This window comes from Filicampus tigris, chromosome 10, assembly GCF_054856515.1.
Source record: "Filicampus tigris isolate MCC_2025a chromosome 10, RoL_Ftig_1.0, whole genome shotgun sequence".
NCBI lineage: Eukaryota > Metazoa > Chordata > Actinopteri > Syngnathiformes > Syngnathidae > Filicampus > Filicampus tigris.
Window position 1 is genome coordinate 20410091 of NC_141226.1, and position 25457 is coordinate 20435547.

The following is a 25457-nucleotide window of genomic DNA, read 5'->3' on the forward strand; positions in this document are numbered from 1 at the left end:
CGCACACAAAGTAAGACATGCAAATGAGCGGCTTGCTCCCGCCGGCCGAGGATGTGAGCTGGATTAAAGCGGGCAAAGAGTTGAACCTGAGTTGCATGAACTGTCTAGAGCCTACAGCGGCAGTCTGTCTGGCGGGGGGGGGGGGGGGACCTGTTTTGGGGGTTTTACTACAACATGTTTGATTGTTTATGTGGTGGGAATGCACGATGCACAAGTGGGAGGGAAGGGGGTAAGCAGTCTGGGGTGGGGTGAGCTTTGCCCGGACGGATTAACACAGTGGACACAAAAGGATTAGGCAGAGATCTGTTGTTTTCATCAACCCTTCCCTCCATTTCTCTTCACTTTCCCGCTGTCTGTCTGAAGGCGCTGCAGTGGAAAAGTCTGCCTAAAATCAGTGCAATAATCATATGTTACAAAAAATGCCCCCCCCCCAAAAAAAAAAAATCAGTTTGAGGTTTGAACCGATGTTCCAGTTCTGGAGCATTGCAGCAGCGAAGAGTCCCAAATTAGACCATGAGTGCTGTCGGTGCTTCAAACGCTCGTCCCATGACAACACGCCGCATGCCATAAATAGCCAATTCTTATGATCCGAGTGCCATAAAACGCTCCGACAAAAAAGTAGTCGCCCCCTTTTTTCTCCCTGCCTTTTTGTAAGCAATGTGCTCGATTAGCCAGACACAAAGCAAGACGCTCTGCACAGACCAAATCGGCGCACATGCACAAAGAATTCAGACTGACCTCTGTGCACGGCCCATGTGTGCAGGGATCCTATTTAGAGCCCTTAGGAATTCAATGAACACAGACTGTGAGGGAATCCCAAGGGCTGAGGGGGGTTAAACAAATTGTTCCACCTATGTGCACAACAGTACTTTGTTTTGTGAACGGCGGAGGACACTCCCTCGGGGGCAGGGGCGAGTGTGAAGTGGGAGTCAATGAATGTTAGTTTTCAGTTCACACTCTCACTTAATACATGCTTGAAAGGCATTGGAATACATTGGTAGCGAATGCACGGTCAACTGTATTCAAATTCAATGTGGAGCTGGGGCGAGTTTAGCAAAACGATGAAAAGACATCAAACTGAGTCTTATTGACGGATAAAAGACGTAAGACCGGTGTGGAAGAGTGTCTGGGTTGAAATTCCAGGCGACAAAAGAAAGCAGTAAAGTGGACTTATGGAAAATGTCCGTTTATTTTTGTATATAAATAATTAGGGCTCTGCCCACTCATCAAGTGTGACATTAAACAAACCAGTAAATCTGCATATTTTGGATACATACCATATATGCTCCTCCCCACTCGTATGTACCATTTGGGCTAATTGGCATAATAACTTCTCCCCACACAAGGTTTATTCCTCAGCCAATGACTTGGAGTCCAGGCTGAAGTTCCAGTGCAAAAGAGCCCCTTTCAAGTCGGGTGATTTTCACCCACACGCTTTTTTATGTGATATTTTGTATAGGGAAATTAAAGAAGACAACTTCCACTATGTATACCATCAAAATGAAATGAAAACTGTATTGTATCCACGATGTTATATCAACTGTGAGGCATATACACAAACTGTTATCATTTCTACAGTGTTTACCTGATTTGGATGTAAATACCCCCAATTAAAGCTGAAAGTCTGCAGTTAAAGCCATTTTGTTTTTTTCCTTCATTTCAAATCCATTGTGTTGGCGTTCAGAACAAAAAAATGATGAAAATTGTGTGTGCCCACATGCTATGAATGAAGTGATGAAGAGGTTACTTTATGCATGAGCCGAGCTCATTCACAGATGATTATCATCAGGTCGATAGTAATATACGTAGTAATCACTCCTCTCTCCCTATTGGATATGAATTATGAGACATCTTTGTGCATCATATAAGGCATATTTAATTCCAGATGGTTTTGTTTAGGACAGTAATGATTAGATCAGTATTTGCAACCTGTGGAGCTAAGGCACCTATTTTACATAAGAAAAGCCACACCACAAACCACCAAACAAACAAACCCAAATAAATATATATATATATATATATATACATATATGATAAAAATTACACATACTGAAACAATGATCTTGTCTCAATTTAGACACAAATGTACTTCCCCAGTGTGAAATCTGACCTTGAACACAGGCAACAAGTGGATACACGGGTTGATTGTACCGATTGCCAACCAACTGAAGAATGTTTATTTGTTATGCCTTTCACTATATGTCGCTAGCATAGAGAGAAAACCAGAATAATAATTTAAATGATGGTACAATAACAATAATAGTATTTCTTAATTATACTGGGATCATGTACTTTCATTTTTAACCCACTTATACAAGACATAATTGTTTTTTTTCTATGAATCAGCACGTACAGAAATACGAACCAAACCGTGTATTTTGTGAACCGCTCCACTCCTACCTATTTGTATTCATGATCTGGTTAAATTAGCCAGGAGTTCATTATCCAAAAGCGTGTCTCAAACATGTTATTAATATACTTGGGAAATCCACGATGACTCCTAAAAGAGAAAACCTCTCACATACTGTACATCTGACATCACAATATCGGTCACTGTACCAGCTCACCCAGCATCCATTTTTTTTAATAAGCCTGCAAGCTATACCGTGTTGTCTTTTCACTATCTAATAGAACATACTGACATTTATGTCAGTTCTCTTGTACGGACTAATGTGCCCTGGAGCGGCCGCCTTGTGTTAAGTTCACTCACGCTTAAAATGATGTTGCATTGATCGATCCGTTGCTGGCTAATGAAAAGTCCATAAAAGCCATTAAACCAATCAATTAGTCATCACTATCGATACAGCCAATGGAGTATACAGCATGTTTTCTCAGCACACACTTTAACTGATTGCCCTTGTGGTTTCTGAGTGTTAGACTTGGTGCTGGTGGACAGCGCTCGAGCGGCTTACTTACATTTCCCCAACAGGTGAGGAGGTCTGGACAGATGGTGCCACTGTGGCATTGAACATGTCAGACTCTCATGAAAGATAGAGCACGGGCTTGCTTCCACCACTCACATCCCTGCCCAAAGAGAAATGGAGCGTGCGGTTCCCTCTCTGACTATTAATGTGCAGCGCCTTATGACCACTCCATGTTTCATATCTTCTTGCAAGCGCAGTATCACCTTTAGTGCACGGCCGTTTAATATTAGAATAGTAGAAGATAGAATTTTGAAGATTGCCTGAAGATTGCCGTTTGTCAGCATGTAAAAAAAAGTAGCCTTTTTTGATATAGAAGATATTTTGCCGATCTGACCTTCACTTACAACCGCACATCTGAGGTCTACTGAGTGCCATTCCGGTTACAAGCAAGTGTTTTCCTTGAGTACTTTATCCTCCATCTGCACAGAGCGGGTTAATGTTAAAGTTAATCACGGTACTTGACACTAAATCATCAGCGCTTCCTCACTCCAGAGACATCAAGACGAGGCATGCCTCTGAACACCGCCCCTCTGGACTTCCGCCGAAATGCAGAGGTGAAAATGGGAGACTGGAAAGCGTGATCTCAGTCGGTGGAAGGCTTCAATCTTGAGGGTTTAACCCCTTTGTTAAGCCCCTTAAATCCTCAGTTTAGATGGACATAACTGATGGACTTAAAGTCAGGTCACACAGTTTATGAAGATGTGAGACACTGAGTTTATTGCAATAAGTATGCCATAGGTACACGTTATCAATTCAAATGAAATGGAATAGCCTTGGTTTCATGGAATTATGTAAAACTATTTGTACTATATATTGCACACAGTATTTTAGTTATTCATAGTTCATGTTCATAGCAGAAAGGGATAAATGTCAGACATATAAAGCTAAAGAAAAATATTTCCACTTTCAATTCGTCTCACACTGAATGTTAATCTTTTGAAAAATAACCTTCATATGATAACGGAACGCGAAGGCGTCTATGTGATTGGCGGAGGAAAAAAAAACCATTGGTTGCCATCTGCTGGCCGTTAGCGACAAATACAACACATTATAACGTGATTAATCAAATCATTCAAAATTAAGAAGCTAGTTCAATATTCATTTCAAAATGTATTATTTACAATAACTCACCAGATTATATAAATGTATTAAATATTGACTAAACTTCAATTTTAGGACAAACTGCTAATACCTGTCGACTTCCCGATATAAAAACTCTCCCAGTTCAAATGCCAGCTTTTTGTGATGCCATAATCATGACCATGTGTAAAATAGTATTTTTGCTCCGGGACACAAAGGTCTCACAGGGCTACAGTGTTGTCTTTGATACCTTTAATGGCAATAGGAAAAATAGACGATTCGCAACAAAACTCAAAATCCAGCAAAGATTTAACAAAATAAATTACATGGGGGCGTTTATGAACCCACAGCAAACCAATCACTTATTTTAACATCGTCATGAATAAAATTCTGAACCGGTCTATAGTCTCCCACAATACAGCTGGTTAGTGTGTGGCACAGTGGTCCTCTGTGGCCCCCCAGTGGCACAGCACTGATAAACCACTACTTAGTGTGAAGGTGTGACGTGTTCGGTCATGGGAAAGAATGCGGAAGTGTGTCCCGCTAGGTAAGCATGCAACCCAACGGTGAAGCAAACTTTTCTTCAAATGTTTGGGCGGCCACTGCTCATTCGGGACACAAGTCTGCAGTTTTGACACAGCACAGTAACATTCTTTATTCTCCACTACAGCTGTCACTGGACCGAGGAGCCAGTAACCAACTTAACAAGGCTAAACCAGTTCGCCCCATTATTACTCTTCAGAGATGAGGATAATGACAGCAGCAAAATAGGTAACGCCTGCCTCTCGGTCGTCGTCTGTTGAGCCAATCACATTCAATAGACGCGTACATTACACTCTAATGCTAATGCTAACTGTCGCTGCGGGAGTCAGCCGCGCCAACAATAAATTTCAATGAAATAAATTTCAATGAAATAAATTAAAAAAAATAAAACGTTTGACCACAAGAGTGCTCATGGGTTTACAAAACCACTATGTCACCTACGCTTTTGGTCTGACTGGTAATATACAGACAACTTCAAGTCTTCAATTAAATTAGCATGATTTTGGACTGTGGGTGGAAACCGGAGTAAATGTAGAAAACATTTGAAAAAAACCCCCCAAAGCAAGACAAACAAACAAACAAACAAACAAAAAAACATAGGGTGGAAGAATCCTCCAGGGGTCGTGGCTCAAATCCGGGCTACGGGAAATTATTGTGTCAAAATAAAGGCATGAGTTTCAAAATAAGATTGTTGTAAAAAATTAAGTTTGGAAAAATGAAGTTCTACATCCTTTTTACACAATCCCCACGGGCTCGAATGGACCCCGTGCAGTGCGAGTTTTTGCCCGTGTGCTGTACGTTTGACAGCCCTGACCTACAGTGGTACTTTAATTCATGAGTTTTTGAGATATGAACCATCACTCGAACCAAAAGCATAAATTTGAGGAGCTGTACCTGGCTGGTGCCACGGAATTTCACAACATAGTGAAAAATTCTTCAAATAAGAAGCCAAGCGACTGCTTCAAGCTGTTACCACTCGCAGTTGAAGATAAAGAATTCCATGTGTAACTTTGCCTAAAGTTTGCTTCCTTAATGTAAACAGACAATGCAAAATACCTTTGCTAAGATAATGTTGTTGTCAGTGTTTTTGTTTTACAACAATTTGATCAATGAATATTTGAACACTAATGGTGGAGCAATATATGTAGAGAGACAATATAAACAATACTCCCTGATGTATATATATCCCCTGGAAAAAAACAACTAATTACTGTACTGCTTACTATAATATTAATTACTATAATAATTTCTTACTGACCATTTTTCACTGTGTTCTCTATGTGTATTTGTGTGTGTTGTATTATACTGCCCACTGGTAGCCAACATGTATACACAAAAATGAGCTGTATTATTAATTAATATTTTTGCACAAACGGTTCAATTCTTTACTTTGTATGTGTTGTCGAAAATGGTATGTTTTGACAAACTTAAGTCCATATTTTCACAATTCGCGTAATATATGTTTGCGTTGCCTTCAGGGACAGTCTGGGATTACAAATAGTTCAACTGTACCGATGACATATCCGGTGCAAAGGGTTTCACCTTTTTCACCACTAGGTGGGAGCAAACTCAATACATTCTCCCTGACTGCCTTTTGAAACTTGATGGACATGAGCAAGTATCATTCATAACACTCAGTAGTCATCACACTCGATTCAAACAAACCCGTACCCTACGTACTGAATGAAGAATGTAATCCTACTCATACGCGATCTATGACGACGTGCTTAGGTCGACGTAGATGAACAAGTAGGCCTAAACCTTCATATCACATAATCTGAACTAGTTGATTCATTTACGGAGCGCGTACGTGCATGAATGATACGCAAACAAAAGGGTTGAGTGAGTTTTATTAGGGGTAGCTCAAGCCAAGGGGGGAGGAGGGGAAGAAGGGGTGGTGGGGTTGGGGGGGGGGGGGGGGGGGCGTGCGCGCGCCCTGCGTGGAGAGACACATGCAGACACGTACCCAGCAGCACTCCTCCCGTGTCACGGAGCAGACAGCACACCTCTCCCGACCAATAATGTGAACAAAAACATCAGTCCGGATCAGATGTTTGAAAACTCATCGTCGCTTCTTTTTGGACTCCACACACACGCATACACGCGCACGCGCTCCCCGCGGGGCTCCATCCATCCAGCAGGCTCTCCGGTCCGGTGTGACATGCGGCAATGTCCCGTGCAGGAATATGCCCACGCGTGAACTCCCGCGGAGTTTTGGGGATTTTGCTGGCGCTCTTGTTAGCGGCGAGCGCGCTCCAGGTGGGCGCGTACAGCTGTCATGAGGTGAGGGCCGCCTTCCAGGTGAGGCAGGTTGGCCCGCTGCATCGCGTCCCGGAGACACCTGGCACAGGTGAGACACCAACTGGTCCTCTGCTGTGTGGCATGACTGATCCAACAAATCTTTACTAAGGAATGCTTAACTGCACTTTGGCCTTTTGGAAAGCAACTAAACACAAGTGACAGCAAAATATATAGCTACACGGTTCAGAATTACTGAAAGTGCTTGCACGTGCTTGGATTTGGGTTTTATATTATATTTGTAATTTAATAGCTACAACAAATGGGTCATCAAGTATCTGTCTGTCTATCTAGCTATCTAATCCGTTGGTGATGTAAAGCAAAGTGTTTTTGTTTGCGTGATCAAAATACATTTGTTTAATTAAAACATGTTGTTGGCTAACATTCAACGTTGTTTCTTTGTTACAATTTAAATGTCAAATTTAAAAAAAAAAGAGGAGAAAATGCACTGTTGTAACATTCGACTTTATTCTTTAAAACTAGTGGTATCTTGTAACACTGAAATGTATTTACAATTTAAAAAAAAAAAAAAAGAATCGGTCGTTCATCAAACTTATTTGAAAAAAAAAAGTTTGATATGATTCACAAATGGTGGGGTGGTACATGAACCTAACTTGTGTCATACCTGTCAACCCCAGGGTGTACTGACTTACAGATTATTCACTTTATTTTCCAACGGCTGCTGTCACGTGAACGCAAATCAGCGATGTACGGCGTACATGTTTGAAAAGGTGTTTCCACCTGTACAAATTACACGGAAAGTGTACAACTTGACAGGTATGTTGTGTACAGGCAGTATGGCTTCAGTTCCCCCTCAGTGACAGTGTGAACGGTTGTTTGTCTCGGTTTGTGCTCTGTGATTGACTGGTGACCATTCCAGGGTGCATTTCGCCTGAAGTCAACTCTGACAGGCTCCAGCACCACATGTCCGCAAACATCTCAAATCATCTATCCGCAATTGAAATGAAAAGAAAAGCCATTAAAGCCTCCCCTCTAAAAAAAAAAAAAAAGAAGAAAAAAATACACCCTATGATAATGTTCCTTATAAAAACTGAATAAAACACAAATCGAATGTAAAGAATTAAACAGTGTTTGTGTCATGATAATTAATGATGGCGCAATCCAGTTAGCTGTGCTGCTCTTTCTGGTGTGCCTGCCTTGGCCACTGGGGGCGGTGTAATAGTCATGCAGTCACAAACGGCAGAATACTACTTCTACTACTACTGAAAGTGACTCTATAAGATGTTTTAAAATTAATCATTTTTCAAGGAGGATAAAGAATATATATGCCTGTGAGTATGTGTTGTGTATTATCTGTCGACATGTGTTGCTCCACCGTTTGTATACCTGTTTGTGCTTTCAAGACACAGCAAAAAAAAAACGGTCTAAATGATGACTCATATCTCAAAACTCGTTAGTCGCGGGACTGGTCACTGCAGCACTGTATTACAACATTTGGAATGTTCACATGTTGAGATTGCGCTTATAAACATGACAGTCAATTTTTGGTCACAATCAGTGAAATGTGCCGTTTGGTTTCGAGGGCAGTGATGTAACTGACTGCACATAATTGACGATAGAGCAGTTTTCACAATTTTACTTTTGTTGCATTTTGCATCTCGTTATGTCTAGAAAATGAGTTAAGTTCTGACTGCGCATTTAAAAAAAAAAAAAAAAAAGTCCCTTTGGTGTTTTTTGGGCAGCTACCCTTCTTTTGTCACATTACGTGTGAATGTCACATTGTGGTATGTTGTTTTTCCTCCTTCTCCCAAAGGGAACTGTTGTTTTATGAGAATAACCATCAATTCGAAACACATTTTGGAGTTAGAACACATTTGAGGGTTCAGGCTTTGATTCAACTATGCTCAGTTGCTCCGGGGGTTAGCATTGTCAGATCTCTGAACACGTTCCGTTGACGTGGGTCCATGGCTAGCAGCTTTGCGCTACTGTTGGTGCTTGGCAGTTTTGCCCTTTAAATGTGCGGATGCCATATGGAAGTGAAGCTGGCTAAACATCCCACCCTTTCCGGGTATGAAGCTCGACATTGGAGCGGAGCAACGGATAGCCGAGCGGGAAGCGCGTCCAAACCATCTGATATTTGTTTGTTAAGCTGTTTGTTGTCACTACTAGCAACAAGAGGATGATCGTTTCATTTACAAGCAGTAGTTGCGGGTTACGCGCTCGCAGACGGCAGACAGAAGGACCTCGGTTTCGGAATTGAGCTTCGCATGATGAGCTGAAGCAATGTGCGATGCATTTGTAACACGTTTGTGTAGGCTAAATGGCAATATGACAGTCTGTCGCTGTGGCTGATTATCAGAATTTCATGTGAATTTGAACTGAATCAAATACTGGTGCACCACGGCAGGAATTTCAAGAAGGAAAAAAAAAGTTTTTTTTTTTTTCTTAGTTCTTACTATTTCCTTAAAAAATAAAACATGAATCGTACAGTCTCGTTCACTGTTCAAGCCTTTAACAGGTCCCTGCAGATTTTTAAAACGTCTTTAAAGGCATTGAATCCATGAATCTGAAAACAAAGCCTTGTGGTATTAACATTTCTTTCAACAATCTTTCAAAAGTCCAAACAAAACATTTTCTTTAGACGAACATGTTCTGTGCAGGCCCACTCATCGAAACACGGCATTCTGATTCAGATTGCGTTTGTGGAATATGGGTTAAACAGTAAAATCCCCCAGTTTTTGTCCATGTCAGGGGGCGGCCATTTTGTCACTTGCTGTCGACTGACAAAGACATCACAGTTGCTCAGGTGCCAACCAATCATGGCACAGCTTCAGAAAACAGGTGAACAGTGATTGGTCGTTACCTGAACCCTGAGCAATTGTGATGTCGTTTTCAGGTGACAGAAGTGACAAAATGGCCGCCCCCTTAGGTGGCTAAAAAGGGGTGGATTTTGATGTTAACTCATATTCCACAAACTCAATATTAATCAGAATGCCATGTTGAGACTAGTGAAGGCACATAGAACATATTATTGCACAGTATTTTTGGGGGTTGACTTCCACTTTAAGAAATGTTAACGCGTGATAAATATGAGTTTTATGAGCATAAATAGTCTTTGGACAACATGGACATTGGCAAAACTGAGAAGTTGGTCTTAAATTTAATTCACTGATTTTACTCATAGTTGTGTAGGGCCTTTCTTTTTAGCTCTTAAAATATTTCATCCGTCAGTTTTTGCTGTTTTCCTTGATCTGCCCATTTGGAATCTGTTACTTTTTATACCAGCAGTTTATTTCTTTTGGCGGATATTCCAAAGAGTTATGTTGACGGCCAATGTTTGTGCAATGGCTCTGTTTGATTTTTCACTTTCTCGCAGCTTCACAATCGCTTGTTTTTCACCAGGAGACAGCTCTCTGGTCGTCACGCTGGTTACATCTCTAACCAGTGTCAATATACTGGAAATGTTATTGTTTGTGTCATCAATGTACAGTAACAGGGGACGCCTGGGCTCCAAAACACACTTGTCATTTGTCTTCCAGTACTTTTGCTCGTTTGAAAATTGGATTGATTTAAAAGGTGTATCTCTAAATAAAATAAAAGCTGTAATGTTGATCTCTTTCATGTGTCAAAACCACATGCTTTCATCCTGCAGCCAAAATAAAGTAACAAGTGTCAGTGTCTCAAAACTTTTGGAGGGGTGCGTATGTGAAGCGCTACCCTACCAGTGAGCCTTCCTGTGACCCTCATAGTGATATCTCAAAAGAAACCCAACAATCATTTCTTATGTTTTTAGGCTTCTAAGGTTTCTGTTATCACCTCCTGAGTTACAGCTGATCAAACACTGCTCCATGTTTTATGACTACATTTTGGGCTTCTTGTTTTGCTTTTTATTTACACTCGCCTTTCGAGTAGGTTGTTTTGGGTCAGGCTCGATCATGTCATCAAAGTGGTTACCCGCGGTCGGGATGTTTGAGTGGGAGATTTGCCGTGTGTGTTTGTGTGTGTTTGTGTATACAGAGTTGCGCTACACCGCGTCACTTTTACAGATCAAATGCCAACAAAAGCAACGCTCGAAATTTGAAGTGGCAAAACTTCAGCTCCTTTCACAGTGTGATGTTTGTGTCAGGATACAGTGCTGCATTTCATTCATGTGCGGTGAGCAGAATTTTCGTGAAATGTGCCAGGAGGAGTGTGGCAACGGTGAACATCAGACACTGCTGACTGGAAATGGTCATGTAAAAAAAAAAAAAAAAAAAAAGCAATGGGAGGGGATGCATTTTCTGTTGTGTTTGTTCATAGCATATGTAAATCCTTACATTACCCAAAAAACAACGAGTGACATTTGGTGTTAGATCACTCCTGGCTACCTTTTGGAAGTGTCGCTTTTAGTGTAGCAAGAAAGCGAAAGTCTGAAGACAGCAAAAGGATTTTCACTTATGCGTGCAGCGCGACATACACTACCGTTCATAGTCTTGTCAATTAGTGTAGCAGATCTGTGCACGTTGCGCATGCAGCGCACCCATCGGCAAACACATACCGACAATGTCGCCAAGCAATCTAGTCTATGCCAGTTAGCGGAAGCTAATGCTATTTGCTAATGCTAAGATGTTCTCTGCTTACCCTTTGGGTTCGACACAGATGATGTAGTCTGGTCATGGCTTGAAAGTGGCGAATCTTGATCTAAACTAGCTTGCAGGTCATGGGCGTAGAAACGATGTGGTGTTAATTAAAATTACTCACACTACCTTATAAAAATGAGGTGGAAATTAAGAATAGCTCACTGTGACTAATTTTCAGAAAAAGGCACAATACGAAAGATTTTACCGGATGTTAATCTCACACTTGATGGGTCGAAAGACACTCTAGAGACCCGCATATTTCTATACAAGAAATTAAAAACTCAAGTTTTTCCATTATAAATGCAACTTAATATTCATATTCATGCGCATGCTATACAGTATATGGTGATGGTATACATTTTCAGCTGAACAGTGTTTGTTCAAATGTATTTTGTCCATCTCAGGGGGCGGCCATTTTGCCACTGAAAATGACATCACAATTGCTCAGGGCTCAGATATTGACCAATCATGACTCGGCTTCAGAAAAAAGGTGAGCCGTGATTGATTGTTACCCGAGCAACTGTGATGTCATTTTAAGTCGACGTCAAGTGACAAAACGGCCGCCGCCTGAGATGACTAAAAAGGGGTAGATTTTGCTTCTTCACTCATATTCCACAAACGCAACATTAATCGGAATGCCATTTTTAGACTAGTGAAGGCATTTCGAACGTATTATTGCAAATAATGTTTGGGGTGGACTTCGCTTTCGTAAAGCAGATTCGCCAATAGTTGAATGAAAATTTTGGCTTTTCAGATCAAAATCAATACATGTTTGCTTTTCAGACTTGTTTCCTAACCAAACGCAGGATCAGTGGGGCCTAAGACGATGGCTTACGTGAATTGCTTACACTGAGATTTTGTAAGAGCGCTACTTCTATGCCGTGATGCGCAGCCAAACACCACATAGTGAGATGAGGTCATAAAGCCTCTTGGACGGCAAACGCTCAACACTGCTGTTCAGAGAGAGAGAGACGCTTAGTTGGCTTCTTGGGGAACGTCCTCAGACACCATCAACCTATTTTATAGCTCGTTTAAAACAGCCTCTTAGAGCGTGGCTTATCTCCTGATGAGTCGTTTTGGGGTGAAGGAAAATGTGCCGTGCATCCGAAATGCGACTCAATCAGGTCATGTGTTAATAGCAGGGGAATGGGAATGCTGTGTGCTGTATGTCGCCACATCCTTAACCAGTTAGACCATCAAAAGTTCTGGCAGGCCCTCTAAGCTCAACATGGCCTTTGATTGGCTGTCGATTCTGTATTTGGATTCCTCTTTTAACTTGGCCTTTCTTACTGAGAGAGCAAACACATGGACGACACATCCTACTCCACGTCAGCAAAAATTGTTGCGCATCTGTGTTTTCCCAAGTTCCTACATCAGTCAAATACAACATTTCCAACAGTGCACGCTTGTACTGAGAATCCTTTAAGCGGAAGTCAACCCAAACATATATTTCTTTCAGAATGTGTTCTATGTAGGCCCACGAGTTGAAACACAGCATTCTTAATAATGTTGTGTTTGTGGAATATGAGTTAAGCAACAAAATCCATCCGTTTTAGCCATCTCTTGGGGCGGCCATTTTGTCACTTCTGTCGACTGAAAATGACGTCACAGACCCTCAGGGTTCAGATAATGACCAGTCATGGCTCACCCGTTTTCTGAAGCTGAGCCATGATTGGTCAACTGAACAGTGTTTGCTCAAATGTATTTTGTCCATCTCAGGGGGTGGCCATTTTGCCACTGAAAATGACATCACAGTTTTCTGTCGACTGAAAATGACTTCACAGACCCTCAGGGTTCAGATAATGACCAGGCTCATCTGTTTTCTGAAGCTGAGCCATGATCGGTCGTTATCTAAGCCATGAGGGTGTGTGATGTCATTTTCAGTCGACAGAAGTGACAAAATGGCCGCCCCCTGAGATGGCTAAAAAATGGGTGGATTTTGCTGCTTAACTCATATTTCATATTAATCATATTTCCTTGTTTCACCTAGTAGGCCTGCATAGAACATATTCTTTAAAAAATATGTTTGGGTTGACATCCGCTTAAAGAGATGTGAACAAGTAGCAGAGCTCAAGGTATCGTAGCCAACGTCGCAATCGCCTCAGAGGTTCTTTGTCTGTTGCACCGAAGCTGATTACAATGTCTGAGTCTCTCTCTTTGACATCCCTTATTGGATTTCAGTCCATGGCAATCATGGGTATCTTTTGATTGTGTTAACACGGCTAAATCTACCGTTGACTGCCCCTAGAGCGTCAATAAAAGCTTCGTCTTCAAAAACGCACGTTTTCTTGAGAAGAGTTCAACTACATCCTTCGCCAGGGTCTCAACGCCTCTGATCTAATGCCGCTTAATCGTGTCCGCATATCTATCAGCCCTTCAGTCTCGGGCTTTGCCCTCTTACGCTCTCTGTCCGACCCCTCGTCTTTGCCATGGCTTTGGACCCCATGCCAGACCCTGACAGGTCTAGGACAGCAAAACACCACAGCTTTTAACGCTGTCCAAAAATGCAGGTATGCTGCAAAGACTCCTTTGAGGTGTGTTTGCATTTGGCACGGTCCACCCCAGGCCCCGCCCATCCGTAAAAGCATGCGTATCCTGTATGCTGACTGGATCAGACAAGTTAAAAGGGAACCAGTTTCCTGAGGCTGAAGAACCCTTAATTGCTTGTTTTCTTACAATGTTTTTCTTCTTCTCATGCAAAATATCAAAATAACAGTGTCAGGGAACCTTAGCCCTCTTCTTGATCTGTGTGTAACCATATTAAAGAGATGGGGCCTGCGTGTAATTTTTTAATTGCTTGAAAAAACGGCCCTCTCAGCAGTATTCAACTCAACTACCGGGACATGGCGTATTGCACATGGCATGTGAGCAAGCGTTGCAATTATAGTTGTGACTTGTGCACTGAACTGTTGCTGAAGGGATTGTTACTAACAAGCCAAGACCCCTGATCCGTGGCTTTAATATGGTAAATTACTCCAGAGGTATTTGTCACCTGGGGATGATTAAGGGAATTAGGATTCAGAGTTGAGTCTTAAGGGTTAAGTGTGTGAACGGTTTAGCCAGGCAGAATAAATTCAGTGGCCACAAATTACAAAGAAGCTGTTGACTACACTTCAGTCTGTCTTAAAATTCAGTGAATAGATTTTAAAGGCCATACCACGAAAAGCTAAACAGAGCCATGTTTAAAAAAAAAAAAATTGTGTTCTTTGATTTTTAATCTTCTTAAAACCTCTTCGTAAATCATAGTAGTCATAATATTGTTTATTTTACCAAGCACACATGCAGTATACATACTCTGCTGAGATGATTTGTTGAAATAGCTTTCATGTAAATCACCTCTGGGAACTCGGGTATAGTAATTAATTTACGTAAAAAGTGCCAGTTTGGGAACAACCGACTCCTTAAGCACTTTGACCTCGCTTGAGTAGTTGTGCAAAGAATGATGAGATCAGATCCGTTTGCCGACGTTTAAAATCACTGTTTCGCCAAATGAAGTCATCCATATGGCATACATTGATGTTAAAGGATATCCCAATACAACCCATTCAATTTTGAGATGTAGCAGAAATCCAACCCAACGGTCAGTTGATTGCTGAGGCCTTTAATCAGATGCTACAACTCTGCCAAACTGCCAGATAAATTAAAGCTGATCTGCCTCTTGAATTTGACTAACTGAATTGCTGCTGACCTGCTGCCAAAGCTGCACAGTAGCCATCGGACTTCACTTTGGAGAGTGCTGTGACTCTCAAAACCTATTGGTAGACTTTCAACCAGGGCTGTTTGAAGATTATTTGAGTTTCCCCCGCCCTCAGACAGAAGGCACTGCATTTCTGTTTGCTATGTAAAACATTCCACATATTCTAAAGACTCAGCGGTTGCTAAATGACTGCACACACGTGATGTGGCCGCTAATGATCCCCCAAAAACTGAGCAGGTATATTTGTGACACAGCCAAAAAGTCTTTCTGCATATCACTTACCCCATCCAGCTACTCGCAAGGGACAGCGAGGTCGGCCAGGATTACACCGAGAGTCCCCTGCATATTCATTTCATATCAGAGAGATAATACGCTAACACCAAGGAAAATGAGAGCGAGATTACGCACGATGAGCTCACTATGGGCATGTAGCTAAAGAAGCAGTAAATTATATTTATGTATTGCATTGTGGCATCAGGTTCACAATCAGTCAGGAGTTGGTTAAAGTGCCATCTACTTGACAAAGATATCATAATGTGTCGTCAGCATATTGATCGTGAAGAAAAGAACTGCAGTACAAGATATAGTCAATATGTTGTCCTCCTGCTGGCACCTACCGTACTTTGTAATGTTTGTCAAGTGAATACTGGAAAAAATAAGTACTTCGTGCTAAGCATTAAATGTCCCTGTAAAGAGGAAAATAAACGTCTCCTAAATTTGACACACTACAGAAAAGAGTGTTAGCTACGGAAGCGCAAAATAGTCAAACTTAGATCAATAAAATCAACATTTTGAAATAAATACTATTTTGATAAATAATAGACAACTATATAATATGGCCATTGAATTGTAAAATAAGGTAATACTATGACATTTATTCTTGATATTCTTTAACTCATTCACTGCCAGACATTTTCAGACCCACTTTTACCCTAACGTTTGAAAAAAATTTAAAATGATATAAATAAATTCCTGTGATTGAGTGGCTGGACTGTGAAAAGACAAATAAATACGTCAATGGCAGTGAATAAGTTAATATCTTTTTTCAATTTTATTGTAATTAAATATTTCCTAAAATCGGTTGGAAACATTTGAACAAATCATACTTTTTAAAATAACTTTTTATTCTAGGATTTTTTAATTTTCATTTTTTTTTTTTTTTTTTGACAAAGTCCACTTTTATTTCAAAATGTCCTTTTCCTCAATGGCCGTTTTATTTCATAGTGCCGTTTTTCAACACAATGACTTCTCTGGTCTGTCAATCAAGTCACATGAGGCGGAGCCAGTTATGTGATTGGCCGGGCCACGGACAGAATGGCTGCGGGACAGAAGTCTGAGTGTGATCACCAGCGTTCACATTTGGTCGCGTCTCCGCTGGACTGTAATGTGAACTTCCAGACACCACCTCATCAAAAACACCCTGCAGCTGCAATTGTCTCTCAGGCCTTACGTTGCTGTCCAAACGATTTGTAACTTCTCTGAGTAACTCTGAAACTGACTTCTCTCCTGCAGCCAATCTGTCCGTGGCCCAGCCAATCACATAACTGGCTCCGCCTCTTGTGACTTGATTGACAGACCAAGTCATGGTGCTGAAAAGCTGCATTATGAAATATAAAGGCCATTGTGGAAAAGGACATTATGAAATAAAAATGGAATTTTTAAAATATAATACACTTTAAAAAAAAAATCTAAAATCTTGTCAAATAAAAAGTTATTTAAAAAGTATGATTTTCTTCAAATAATAATTATGAAATATTTAATTGTAATAAAATTGTAAAAAAAAAAAAAAGATATTAAAGAATATCAACGTCTTTCATAATAATACCTTATTTCACAATTTAATGGCCATATTATGTATTTGTCTGTTATTTATCAAAATAGTATTCATTTCAAAATGTTGTTTTTATTTATTTAAATTGGACTCTTATGGACTGCCACACTTAACAACCCATGCCCAATTAGAATGATTAATGTTTAACGTGTTTAGAAACAAATCTTTGAATTCACTCCCCAGCGCCTATCGCTATACAAGGAGAATTAAAAAATAATAAATAAACTGCCACGGACATTACTCATGTGTCAATAACAAAGCGCGTTATAGTACACCAAGTTGCACGAAGGCAATATATGTTTTTTGCTGAAACAATCTGTGCCGTACAACAATGTCAACATTAAAAATGGAATGATTTAATGAGTCGGAAGGGGCAGAAGATCCAGTTATGGCTTGACTCGCCTGGCTCTGAGATGGGAACAAATGGGGTCTCAGCAAGTAATTAAGAGACACCAAGGCCTCGCGAGGATATGCCAGGCAAATGGGAGAGAGGGGGCAGAAAGGGAAAGAGGGATTGAGAATGCAACCCTATTGTGTTTCATGGAGGGATTTGGTCGCTGAGGCACTGGTCTTGCGGTCTGTCCTAAGGCCATTCTTTAGGCTCCAGTTACAACACCTGCCTTCCAGCCCTTCCCCCTTGAGCGTGAGTTATCATATCAGGCTACCGCATGACGGGGCTCTCCAAGTGCATACGAGTTTGGGCAGGGAAACAAGTGGGAAAAGACTGTTGGAATAGACCAAGCTCATTGTGACCGGTTTAAATGATGTCATGGCTGTGTTTATAATGGTGCGAAGCAGGTGACGCTGGCAGGACAGGGTGGCCTCGTTTCGAGCTGATGTAATCGTCTGATTGAGCTGTTTATTGGATCATCGTTTGGTCATTGCCTTTATGTGGTTGTTGGCAATTATGCTATAAAGGGCAATGTCTGGCTCATTTAAAAAAAATGATTACGTTTTGTGTCCCTCGTGTCTGCTTGCTCTTGTTAAAGGCACGAAAAGCACACGTTTGTCGAATGTAAATTGCGATTGCGCTGAACAACAGCAGTACGTTAATGTAAAGTGAAGATATTTATATATTCAGCAGAGGAAGTATTTATAGCAGGAAACATAGTTGAATACTTGGTCTACTTTCTCACCCTCCCATGGTGCCTCTTGTAGTCTCCCAGCAGAGTTATGGGCTGTTTATCTGTGTGCATACTCAGGCTACTATACAAACACGCACATACTCAAGGCTCCATACTGGACAATCATATGAGATACTGTATACATAAATCTGTAGTCCCCCCGGAAGCAACAGGACTACATAGGATTTGGACTCCTGCTCAGAGAGGTTTATTATTAGCGGCAGCAAGTATCAGCTGATCTGTTTCAAACCTATTGCATTATAACATCATCACACCTGCCAATGGAACGTTTTCAAAGTTTTCGACAGTATGCATAGAACGGGATTTTTCTTTTTCTTTGAAACTGCCACCTTATATGAAAGCACTCACAGAGACTTGTTGATTGTGTCATATTGTAACCCCAAGATCTTACGGGATCTTGGCTGATGCTGTCTTCATGTCCGTCTAATTCTATCTTCTGTAATACACCATAAGGAAAATGCAGTTCTCGAAAGGTTTAGTGAACCCAAAAGCCTAAATGCACTATGGTTGGAAAGTGTATGGAAAAATCCACTTGCTGCTTCGAAATGGACTACATTGACTAGTGTGGAATTTCCGACAGGATCAATCAAATATCAACCTACATCCAAAGAAAAGCCCTTAATTATTTGTTTGTCGTATGTAGCGCAGGCCTGGAAAACTGCTGAGCCGACTGACCATTACATACGTCCTTGTCTGCCTTCCTCCCCCAGATGTGGATCTCTTGGTCTGTAAGCACCAGGGTCCATCTTGCTGCACCCGCAAGATGGAGGAAAGCTACCAGTTCGCAGTGAAGCGAGAAACCCTCCACAACATTTACTTGTACAGTTATGAGCTGAAGCACCTGATCGCTCGCCACTCGGATGCCTTCCAGGGTAAGTACAAAGGCTACAAATCAAGCTTGGGGGCGGTTGTCCTGGATTGATTTAAGTGGACTTGGTTTTGAAGTACAACATGTTTGGTGAGCCTGAAGGGATTTATTTATCCAGTACATTCTGTTCTTGCTTCTGGTGCTTGATTGATATTCTACTCAAATGTTGGCTTATTCATTGAAAGTCTTTCAATCTCAGCACATTACTTGTTATTTTCCTTTTGCTGAAGCGTTATTTAAAACGGTTAGGAAGAGGCAAAAGTTTACAATTTGAGATTCTATGACATGATTATATATGGTCACTGACGGACGCCCGTTTTGCTGACGATTGACGAATGACGGGACACTTTTTAAAAAGACGGACGAAGCACTGACGGAAGTGGATTTTCGGCCGTCAGAGTTATCGTCACTAAGCGAGTCAGTGATAGATTGACGGTCACTGATGGATGCCCGTTTTGCTGACGTTTTTTTGGGGGGGCCGACTGACTTGATTAGTCCACTTTACTCTTACTATTTTTGCTATGCGGTAAGTACAACATTCAGTGTAATACTTCAGCTTGGTGACTTTTCATGTCCAAGGTTAGAAACAATTTTTTTTTTTTTTGCAAATATGAAGCCTCCAGGGCCCAACTGACCACAGCGCTATAGCAGTGCTGTCTAAATTTGAACATTTCCTCACTAAAAGCAGCACAATCCCACATTGTTGTTCTGTATGTTACAGTTATAGTATTATCGAAAGCTTACAATTACTCCTAGAAGACAATAGGCTGCTTAGACATAGGCCATGTTTTACCCCATACTGAATGAAGCGCACGCCACTTATCTCGCTCACAAATACGGAAAAAAAGGGAATGGAATTTGTCAAAGCTAACATTGCTGTCATGGAAATGAATACTTTTCACTTTGTTGGAATTACAGTGCCGTCAAACATGTTCTGTAGGAGGTCACGCAGCGCTGGAGTTGGGCCTCTCCTCAGTTACACTGCACTAATACAAGCGGAAATGTCAGAATGTGTTTCTGGTATTTGCCCTTTTCATCATCATTAAGCTCCTTCGCGTCTTACCTCATGTCTGAGCCCCTCTGGCTGAATGAAGATCGAGCGCTCCACACGGCCCGCAAAGGCTTGGATGGAAAAATAACAATGTGATATCAACAGATACAGGGGGGTATAATAGAGCTGAAAAAGATGACATCACACGTCATCCACTTGCAAAGCCTTCTAAGGACAGTCTCTGTGCTGTCTGTGTGTGCTTCAAGTGGAATGTAGCAAGTGGCTCCTGTACTTACAATATGATTTTTGGCCGATGCCATCCGAACTCGGAAAGGTGGAACAATTTTAGGGTGTTGCTCTGTTAGCGTCAACCTAATTAGCTCTTGTGCAATATACCGTAAGGACAGTGCAGTTTCTACAAGGTTCAGTGAAAATAAGTTTTTCTGCAACTATTAAGGAAAACGCCACAAGATGCTCGTAAAGGCCACCTGCCGCTAAGCTCCATTGTGGTTATGTCTTGCCGCTTTAAGGGAGAGTTTGCAATGTTAAAACTGCTAGCAAGAATTTAATCTGGCCTTACTTCACTAACCCCCTTGCCGAATCTCTGACCAAAGCCACGCCCAGCTCTAAAATGTATTTGTATTTTTTTAACACTCCCCTTTTAAGTTGTGTAGTTTAAACAAACAGATATGTTACTACTTTTTGCAATTCCTTATTCAGGAGTATCCCGCAGATTTAAATGCATCCAATTTTGGCAAATCTTAATTTCAAAGTAAATACAGCAAGGTGCCTCATTGCTTTCTGAGTCACATATAATATGACATGTTTTATGCGTACTAAAGCCTTTGTGTTGCCATGGTATTTTATATTGGGAAAGTTTTATTGTGCTAACTTTCTCTCCAGTTTTTTTTTTTTTTTTATTAGCACAGCTTTAATATAATGCAATTTCTATTGTTCCAAGTCTCACTGAAGGGTGACCTGTATTGAAGAAAGTGCCCGTTCGATGAAAAACGGTATGCATGTCTGCATGTGTGTGTTTTGATTGGCCTGCCCTTGTTTGGACAGTGCAAAAGGCCCAACTGTGCTTTGTCACGAGTGGGAGTTGTCATGTCATGACCCTACAAACACACAGCACATTTAAAAATGCTATGGGACTTTGTTCCCCATCAGTATATTCAGATAGTAAATTAATATGGTAAGTAAAGACAGTTTCACGTTGCTCAACCACACACAGAACCAATAATCTTGATATCAGCTCAAATGCCTGTCGGGTTGGTCCATCTCTTTATGTTACAGCTCTCCCTTTAAAATCCACTATAACAATAACCACATGCTTTTTTTTTTTTTTTTTTTTTTTTTTTTTATCCTTTTCAACTTCCCTGAAACACATACACAGATACGCCCAGGCTAGCCCCTCCGGTCTTCTCTCTCCCATTCATGTAAACAAACACGCCTTCCTAATCCACTTTTTAGGAGAAGAATTGACTTGACTGTCATGTTCTGGCGATGGAGCGAAGGTGTCAACCACAAAGCAAAGTTTGAGCCAGGCGGGCTTAGAGTTGCCATCATGGGCTTTGCTTTGTCAACCTGGTGCAGACATTCGCTCCTGGAATAATCTTACAACCTGAACACATTTTCCTTGATCTCCATGTGGCTTGAAATATGTTGGTTTACTTGTCTACATGTTTAAAACAGCTACTTTTGGTGAACCAGCCCAGAGATCTCCGTTGTGTTAGCACATGCGTCAGCGCTAACGTTGCTGTTCAGATTTGAGTGCAGTGTTTGTCCAATCCTGCTGCACACTAAAGCAATCAGACAATGTTTATTTAAAGACATGACCCTGATGATTTCATGTTTAGTATTCATATTTGTCATCTTGTCAATGTCTAGAACTTTGTACGTGTCTTTGCTGCTTCTATTTGCAGGTTGAAGTTAATATTTTGACTCCAAAGTAGATGATATAATGAATAAAACACTTACATACAGTAATGACAGACGCAAGAGCTCTGTCCCCAAGTGTTATTTATTTTGTGCTATTCAGGCTACAGTGACATGTTGGTACGCAAAGCATTGTGGGTATATAACTAGCAAGAACTATCTGCTTATGTCTGTCATGAAATGTGAGCGACAGGTTGAATAAGATGGACTGCTGTGTTTAAAAAATGGTTGACTTTCCCCTCAAGTGTCTCTGTTGTGTGGACCCACACACAAACACAACACGTTGCAAGGAAGTATCGCCATGGACGAATCCGTCCTTCAGCCACCATTAGCTGGCAAGCTAGCTGGTGGCTAGCGCATCTTGTTGTAAGCCCCGCGACGACCTGGTGGGATGTATTCCAGCCGCAGGAGGCTCTGAGTGGATAAACTGTACTGTATTTTCACGGCTCAAAGATGTAGTGAGGTGAAGGCATAAAAAGCATGCTTGGAGCTCGTACTAATACGAAAACAAATCATTGGACAAGCTATCAAAACGCGTTTGTATTGCTCTGCTAAAGTTGTGAACTGACACCGAAAAAATCTGCTACAGTGAGGTAAGAAGTATTTATACTTCCATACTTTTCACAACAGCGCACCTCGAAGGTGAAACATATGGTGGCGGTCATGTGTCTCGCGCTATGCTACATGCGAGCATGCACACATAGCATTACCCGCCCTCACGAGACAGACTGACTGCCCCCGGTCTCAACTTGTCCTCACAGGAGTTGATAGATGCTTTTTAAAGAAATGGATTCTCCCGGCCTTGATTGCTCTCTATTATCAATGAAAGTGTGTCACATTTAAAACAATAGGTGCCCTTCTGTGGAGTTCACAAGAGGCAAAGCGACAAAGCGCGAAAGAGAGCGAGTGTGTGGGTGTGTGTGTGTGTGTGAGACACTATGGCAAGGACGGTGCATTTTGTCACTGAGGCGAGATAATTAGCTGATCCTTGTCTCATCAGCCAGGAACTCTCCAAGCTGTGTGTCCTGAGAGACATTGCTGGCAAAAGTGCAAAAGGCAGAAAGTTATTGAAGCAACGACACAAGCCACAGGGATACTTTTGGAACTTTGGTTAATAAGAGACCTCGGAATGAGAGGTCTAAACGTAAGGATAAGGAAGTCTCGACAGTTGTCTGGTAAAAAGGTTGAAGCTTGACTCGAGAGCCATGAACGCTTGAATACTCTCCTTGAGACCATGAAGGCCATTAGTTGGTGGAGTAATAATTCTCCTAATTGTGTATGACACAAAATAAGAAATAAACAAACAGACATAGGACAACTTAAGCGTCTTTGACTTGGTTATCCGTCGTAATTGTGAGAGAGAGCAGGAAAACAAAAATCCAACTTGGCAGCCAGCGTGCAGAGCTTCAGGCTGACGAAGCCGCTTTAGAGTGCCTTGTTGTTGTGGCGTGGAAAAGCCCCGTTACAACTCAGCCTCTTGGCTTTAAGATGATATATTTTCATGGTTCAGACATGTAGTTATGTGAAAGCATAAGAAAGATGCTCGATGAAGTATCATCGATTTATCCAAGTCGGAAAAGTAGTATTTGATTGACAGCTGAGCTAGGCGTGGTTTCAGCACACCCTCTGCGTTTGCCAGTGGAATAAAGCCTTTTTCAGGATTTTGAAGCCTCATTTTCTATAGCATATTTCATTTTTTTTTATTATTCTGGGTAGTTAACAACAATCTTCTGTGGTGTGTCAAATTTAGATGTCATGTTAATTTTGAAGGGACATGGACTTTAATCTACACGCAAACATTTTTGTAGACATCTGTCAATCGATTAATTGACCAATTAGGGGTTGGACTAAAACCTTCCACCTGAACCTTAATCCTTCATCTTTCTCTCCTGAAATGTGGACAATTCTTTGCTTCCAAACTTATAGTAAAGGTTCGGGGTGAAGTAAGTGGATGGATGGTTCTACACTGTCATCTGACATTTTTTTTTTTTTTGCAAAGTCCTGATTTGTCTGGAAGTTCTCTAGCTTTTTTTTGTCATGTAATTGTTCTGTCCCTCTTGTCCCGCCATCGTTTCCCACCCTCTCGCGCGCTCCCTCTCTGTCAATGTCTGCATGTATTTTTCTTTGCAGATGTTTTGACCGGCAGAGGTATTGCTCTAGAGGCTGATGCTTGGACACAGGAGGACAGCGCGCCGCACCATGAGCTCATACTCAAATTAGGGAGGATATCCGGAATCCATCCCTACACGTCTCATTTAATCACTCAGGGCGGGGAGGAAAAGTGTTTATGGACCTAATAGAGGAACGAATACATTGCGTATCTCAGGGTGAATGTGCTAGTGTCCCAGTCGTGTTTGTGTTGTAGCTACGCCTCTGTGGTCTCCTGAGGAGACGTGACACATCACAACAGGATGAGTTTGAAGGGTTCCGGCCTGCTGAGCGAAAAGTGGGGGGAGGCTGAAGTAGAGGAGGTGGAGCGGAGCACAGCTTAAAAGACCGGTGGAGTCGTAAAGTCGCACGACAACCGTCGCTAATTACGTCTGCTCTTCATCTGCCTCTCTCGCCTAGTGTAGACGTGTGACAACACCCTCCAAGGCAGGCCAAAGAGAAGGGAGAGAAACAAACTTCTTCTTCATAGACACCATTTTTGGCGCTTCAGGGTGTTGTGTGTTGTCATTGGGCCGATTTATTTATTTATTTATTTTTGCTTTGACATGCGTGCAATTAAAAAAAAAAAAAAAAAAAAAAATGTATGGAGGCAATCAACTCAACTCGCAACTTGTCAACAAGCAGCAGTTTGGCAGATAGTGGACACTTCTTCAAAACTGAGACTTCAAGCTGTTTAATGCCACTCGCAGTTGAAGTTTACTGTCAACCTAAACATGTTGTGTATTTAAAGCTACCGCATAACTTTGCCTTAAGTCTGCTTAGCTTGAAGCTAACAAACAAACCCATAGACGGACGTAGTGGTGTTATAACGGCTTAGGCTATGGATATCTGAACATAAATGGTGCATGAACACATGTCAATAATATAACAATAATCTCAGACATATATTCTTTATCCTGATAAAGGAATGATATTACTGCAGGTTACTGAGTCACTTACAGTAGTTCGTTTGAGTCTGCATGACTGCACTATACTGCCCACCGGTGGCCAAATCACACACATCAGAACACGCCGCAATAGATTAATCATAATGCACAGTCAAATTCAATTTATGTTGTGAGAAAATCTTTTGTAATGTATAATACTGTGCAGTGTTAATCCCTTATTGGAAAAACAGAGCGCAAAAATGTTATTGGGGTATTTGCAACGGATTATTGGCATTTCCATTCATTTCAAAGAGTAAAGAATATTTGGATTCCGAACGTGGTCACAGAATGAAGTAAACCAAGGGACTAGTGTATTAGGAAAAAAAAAAAAGTAAATAAACAGAAATTGAAGCAACACAAAATATCAGGTCCACTGATAGTGTAGTGGTACACACGCCTGAGTTGTGTGCGGGCAGCGTGGGATCGATTCCCGCTCAGTGACAGTGTCTATGTGTGCCCTGCGACTG

The 25457-nt window shown here is 41.3% G+C and overlaps 1 protein-coding gene across 3 annotated transcripts in view; it reads left to right on the forward strand.

Annotated features, from left to right (window-relative positions):
- Window positions 1-4517: 4517 nt before the first annotated feature.
- Window positions 4518-25457, forward strand: part of gpc5c (glypican 5c) — a 99621-nt gene continuing 78681 nt past the window's right edge. For 2 of the 3 annotated variants that reach the window (XM_086043822.1, XM_086043824.1), the window contains exons 1-2: window positions 6541-6897; window positions 18809-18970. In XM_086043822.1, coding sequence (XP_085899948.1) covers window positions 6717-6897; window positions 18809-18970 — 343 coding nt within the window. In that variant the 5' untranslated portion in view covers window positions 6541-6716. Of the gene's footprint in view, window positions 4552-4674; window positions 4776-6540; window positions 6898-18808; window positions 18971-25457 lie in introns of those variants that run through there. The other variant, XM_086043823.1, reaches the window with a different exon arrangement.